At 40.9% G+C, this 5,957-nt stretch overlaps 1 protein-coding gene across 1 annotated transcript in view; it reads right to left on the reverse strand.

Moving 5' to 3' along the window:
- LOC106870634 (uncharacterized) overlaps window positions 1-4,074 on the reverse strand; it is a 22,886-nt gene extending 18,812 nt beyond the window's left edge. The window contains exons 1-2 of the mRNA XM_014916775.2: window positions 3,780-4,074; window positions 900-1,031 (exon numbers count right to left, since the gene is read on the reverse strand). Coding sequence (XP_014772261.1) covers window positions 900-1,031; window positions 3,780-3,829 — 182 coding nt within the window. The 5' untranslated portion in view covers window positions 3,830-4,074. The remainder of the gene's footprint in view (window positions 1-899; window positions 1,032-3,779) is intronic.
- Between the last annotated feature and the right edge of the window lie 1,883 nt (window positions 4,075-5,957).

A 5,957-nucleotide genomic window follows, 5' to 3' on the forward strand; every position in this document is an offset into this window, starting at 1 on the left:
CAGTAATTTTGGGAGCTGTACTTTTGTGATCTTTTCTAACAATTCACATAAGAGTTCAATGGTCCCTATCTGAAAATTTTGGTTTTCTTCTGGAGTTTTGTTTTGACAAGGAGGTTTTTCCCTCTTTCTCAAAGACTGTCATTACTTTCGAGACAGTACTTCTTGGTACACCAAACATTTCAGCTGTTTTCATTACGCTATCGCCTGCCATATGAGCACCAACAATTTGACCTCTTTGAAAGTTCAATAGATCTGTCATTTTAATGAATTTTAATTACCTTTTTCTGATGATATCTGGAAAGAAACAGCAATTTTAGCAAAACATATTAAGCAACACTAATAATAAATCAAAAAACATGAAAATAAACAAGCTTTTGACGGTTTTATAGATATTTCAAAATTATGATGCCATGATGCTAGGTGTTTCCATTATTTTGTCCAACCCCTGCATATATATTTATTGTTAATGTTTATTTTTTATGTTCAGTTATAATAAAAACAATTTTACATTAATCTGATGGGTCTTTCTATACTTTTGTCGTGTACAAATTTATTGTTCTTAAACAAGAATGTTGTTGATAGTGACTTCGAAGTTTCGGCCAGTTCAACAATGACTTAGCTGGCCAAAATTTGAAGTCACTGTCAAAGAATAATGTGCGTGTGTGTGCTTTTGTCCCCCCCCACTACCACTTGGCAACTGGTGTTGGTGTGTTTACATCCCCATAACTTAGTAGTTTGGCAAAAGAGGCCAACAGAATAAGTACCAGGGTTAAAAAAAGAGACAAAATTCCCAAGGTCGATTCACTCAGCTAAAAAAATTCTTCAAGGGGCTACTCCAGCATCGTCGTAGTCTAATGACTAAAACAAATAAAAAATAAAAGACAAACCCTGAAACTTACAAAGGAGGATGAGACAGAGTCCTGTTTGGTCTGTATTTACCAAAACGGGGATGGCTGAGTGGGTTTCTGCTTCCTTCATCACTTGCACAGCTTCTTCCTCGGCCATTCTTCTTCTCCAGATAATTACTTAATCTTCAGAAAAAGAAGGGAAAAATTTTGATTCTTAAAACATATCTTGTTGTGTCTTGAGACAGTCATAACACCAACAATGATAGACACACACACATTGGCTCAATATTACTTCTTTATTGTTAGTCAATTGGTTAAACATCTAACCAGTTAATTAATCAATCGTTTGTTTAATGTGCTGATTAAACAACCAATTGGTTGTTCGTTTGTCAAAGTCCTTTCGTCGTTTAATGATCCTCCCCAGACACAACAAGATGTGTTTTGGCACAAAAATTCACATCGAGAATCTTGCAAAGCAAATACAAAAATGAAATTAAAATATATTCTTATTCAAAAAGTATATACCCCCACCTATCTGCTGTCATTACTCACTCTCTCCTATTCCCCTCCTGGGTCTATACATCTTATGTCATTGAGTGCTCTCTACATTGACTAAGTACAAGACACACTCCCCTCCATCCCCTGTACTACCACTAATGAGCTTTTGCTGAATAATGAGTGACACAACCTCTCTAGTGTTGGTGCTATGAATGATGAGTGACACAGCCTCTCTTGGCACGATAAATGGTGAGTGATACAACCTCTCTTGGCACTATGAATGGTGAGTGACACAACCTCTGTAGTATTGGTACCATGAGTGATGAGTGACACAATCCCTGTAGCGTTGGTGTCATGATGATTGACAATTATTGACATTAATCCTTTGCCTGGGTCACTATAATTAAAGAAATGTTATTAGCAATGTTCTCATTCCCCTCATCATCATCATCATCATCATTGTCATCATCATCATCATCATCACCATTTAATGTCCATCTTCCACGCTGACATGGTTAGATGGTGCAATAGAACCTGACCAGTTGGAGGACAGCACCAAACCCAATTTGTCTGCTTCAGCTGGGGATGCCCTTCCTAACACCAACCACTTTACAGAGAGGGCAGGATGGTTTTTCTTTTCTGTGCCACCAACACTGGTTAAAATTGCCTTGTAATTTGCAAGACGAAGGACCAAAAGCAACCCCTGTAACCAAAGGAGACCACACAAAGAAAAGTTTACTTTTGTACCAATGGTAGGAATGGTTATTAATAACACCATTGTCTTTAATAGCTTGGAGTGGGGGGTGGATTGACTCTCGTTGACTCACAAGAGTCAACATCATAAGAACCATCAAGGAGAGTAAATATAGATGGGGTGGCCACGACTGAAGGACAACAGATGGATAATCCGGATAAATGAATGGACATCATGGCAATGGACAAGAAAGATCAAGAGGCTGAACAAAGAGAAGATGGCAAGACGATCTCATCTGCTAGCTGGGACTTACATGGCCACGGCTAGCCAGAGACAGATAGTCGTAGAATGAGTCTAGGGAGGGGGTTCTTCTTTCAGGAGTGATCAAACCCTGGTGGATGCTGAGGTTGAGGGGTAATCGATCAAGTGAAGTACAAGTCATGAGGTTCATTAATTCATATTTTCTTTCGGGGGAGGAAGGGAATCAAAGCTGATTTCAGGACCCATCGTTTGGGGGATGGATTTACTTTTAAAACTCAAAGATGGTTATTATTTTTCTTTCTGCCAGTGCTGCCAGAGTGGTTCCCATGCTAATGGCATGTAAAAAGCATCATTCGAGTGTGGTTGATGCCTGTGCCGCCTGACTGGCTCTCATGCAGGTGGTACATAAAAAGCACCCACTACACTCTCAGAGTGGTTGACGCTAGGAAAGGCATCCAGCTGTAGAAACCTTGCCAGATCAGATTGGAGGCTGGTGCAGCCTTCTGGCTTGCCAGTCCTCAGTCAAACCGTCCAACCCATGCCAGCATGGAAAGCGGTCGTTAAACGATGATGACGATGATGAAAGAGCTCTATCAGATATTGACAGGCTTTTCTTTGGCTCTCTGCGTCTCAAAATGACGTACCAGCTGCCCCTCTCTCGTTGCAGCTCCTCCACCCATTCTCACAGGCTTTGAGATCCATATCAGTTATGTGCCCCTGTCTAACCCTGACTCAAATGCCTCCATTTCTTTGATATTTCTTAGGATACTTTCTGATACTGTCCCTCAAGGTTCCTGTTCGATGAATAGTTCAGTCAATCAATCAATTAGCTTTCTTTATTCATCAAAGTCCTTTCGTCGCCACTCTCAACTTCATCAATGACACGCCCTGGCGACGACAGGGCTTTGATCAACCTAGCTGATTGAATGATTGATTGGACTGAATGATTAATCAAACAATTGATAATTTAATTGGTTAAATAAATGATTAATTAATTCGTTGACTAATAAATAACAAGTGTGTTCCTTATTGGCATAATGACGCTCTTGAGATACAACTAAATTTGTTTCAACACACGTTTTCACATCAAGAAATATGTAAACCAAATGCTATAACGAAATATCTATACATGGAACCTCATGAATAAATTTCAATTTGTGCCTGTCACCGTCGAGACCTCAGACATTCTTGGCCCCTTCACTGCTAATTTCCTCCGCAAAATCGGGATAGCTGCGGGCCGTTTGAAAAATGAGTACCGTGCGATGGTGATGGCCATTCTCCGCGACAACGCCTTTGCAGTTTTGTCCACGAGGCGCGGCATTTGTTCTAAGATATACAACCCATTATTCCCCACCACCACTATCTTCTGCTGCTTAAAACGGAGACAGAATCCGATGGTTATTATTATTATTTTCCTTATTTTACCTTTGTTTCATAGAACGTAATTAAAGGATAAATATAATTAAAGGATAGATTACTTTCGTCGATTGCTGTTCCATATTTCCTCTTCCGTTTTGTAATCTGCCATCTAACACAAGCACAGGTGAACTGGACAAAATGGTGAAATATTGGACAACAAACTTGTGTGTCGAGGATTCGAGACGGGCATAAGGTGTTTGTCTATGTAGAACACTAAACTTGGGTTCTACCAAGTTGTTAGGATACGATACGAGATTTGTTAAGGATATTGAGGTGTTCCGTGTACCTTGATATGACATTCCTATGAAGACCAAAAAAATATTTTACCTTCAGGATCATAACAAGTCGCCTTAGACTCACTGTTAAATAATTCTTTAAACTACGTTGCTAGGCAACGGAGTTTTGATGGGAGGTAACTTTTACTCACCGTTATTTCCGAATTATAATATTTTCGCTTCTGAAGCCAGAGAGCTGGCAGAAACGTTAGCACGCAGCGCGAAATGCTTAGAGGTATTTCGTCTTTACGTTCTGAGTTCAAATTCCGCCGAGGTCGACTTTGTCTTTCATCCTTTCGGAGTCGATAAATTAAGTGCCAATTATGTACTGGGGTCGATCTAATCGACTGGTCCCCTCCCCCAAAATTTCGGGCCTTGTACCTAGAGTAGAAAAGAATATTTTCGCTTCTAGTTAAGAAGCTTGTTTTGCACCCACGGGCTTTCGAGTTCAGTCCCACTGCGTGGCACCTTGGTTAAGTATCTTCTACCATAACCTGGGATTAACCAATGCCTTATGAGTGAATTTGTTTGATGGAAACTGTGGGAAAATCTATCAGGTGTGTGTGTGTGTGTGTGAGAGAGAGAGAGAGAGATTATGTTTGTCCCTGTCACCACTTAACAATAGGTGTTGGTTTCGTTACATCCCTATAACTTAGCTGCTTGACAAAAGTGACCAATAGAATAAGTATCAGATTTTTAAAAATAAGTACTGGGATCGAATCCTCTCCTTTCCAACATGGACTAGTTCCAACAGGGAGATGGATGAAGCTCTATAGCAGTGGAGAGAGCTGGGTTTGTCAGTTCCCGATACAGCTAAGGATAGATGAAAGCAGAGAGTGTGAGACAATCCACACTCAGGTGCTACTTTCAACTCTCTCTCTTTGATCAATCAGATCAATTTTCAAGGTGTCGCCTACTTTCTACAAGTGTGATATTCTCAGGGGACTGGATTGATGTCCTGCCTGTGGCCAACATTGGTGGTCTGTTGAGTCTGGATGAGCTCCACATCTCCATTGCACTCAGAGTAGGAACCAACATTTGTGGAGGATTGAGATGCTGCTGTGGTAGGCCTCTCAACTCCACAGGCCTTCATGGCTTGTCTTGCCATCTAAATGTTGGTTGTTTCATTTGTCACACTGAGCTAAACTTCATTATTAAGTAGGTGTTGGCTCAGGTTAACATCCCCTCAGTTCTGGAGCCAGTGGGATTATCCAGAAGTGATGGGAAGAGACCAGATGATCTTACCTTCTGTCCCTGGATAACAGGTAGATGCTTCATCTGGGATACCACAGTCTGTGACTCCTTTGCTCCATCCCACATCCTGGATGCTGCAGTAAATGGGAGGATCACTGCTTCCATAGCTGAATGGAATAAAATCCTTAAGTACCAGGACCTGTCAGTGAGCCATCTCTTCCAGCCTGTGGCATTGGGGACATTTGGAGGGGCTAGGCTGTTAACAGCAGAGTTCTCGTTAACATTGGCAGCTCACCTTACTGAGGTGACAAATGAAACCCATGAGGATATTTGGCTGTTCCAACGCCTTAGCCCTTCTATCGTCCATGGTAATATTGTGAGTGTGTTCGTTTGTTTCACTAGTGATTTTCTCAGATGAATCTAGATTTGCATTATTTTCAGACAGTGGACGTGTTTGGGTCTGGAGGCTTCCCAATCAAGAATTTGATTTGAAACAACTCCAACCAACTGTGAAACATGGTGGTATCTCTGTAATGGTATGGGGAGCTGTCACCAGCAATGGTCATTCTGAGCTGATTGAATGTTTTGGAACCATTAAACTCTGAAAAATACATCAAAATACTTAAGCAAGGATTACTTCCGATGTATTCACATGATAACATTACGAAAAATAAGGTTTTATTCATGGAAGATGGGGCTCCATGCCACACAGTGAAAAGGAATCAACAATGGCTGACTGAAAATGGGATCAAAAAGCTTCCTTGGCCG

Source organism: Octopus bimaculoides, chromosome 1 (assembly GCF_001194135.2).
Source record: "Octopus bimaculoides isolate UCB-OBI-ISO-001 chromosome 1, ASM119413v2, whole genome shotgun sequence".
In the NCBI taxonomy this organism is placed as follows: Eukaryota; Metazoa; Mollusca; class Cephalopoda; order Octopoda; family Octopodidae; genus Octopus; species Octopus bimaculoides.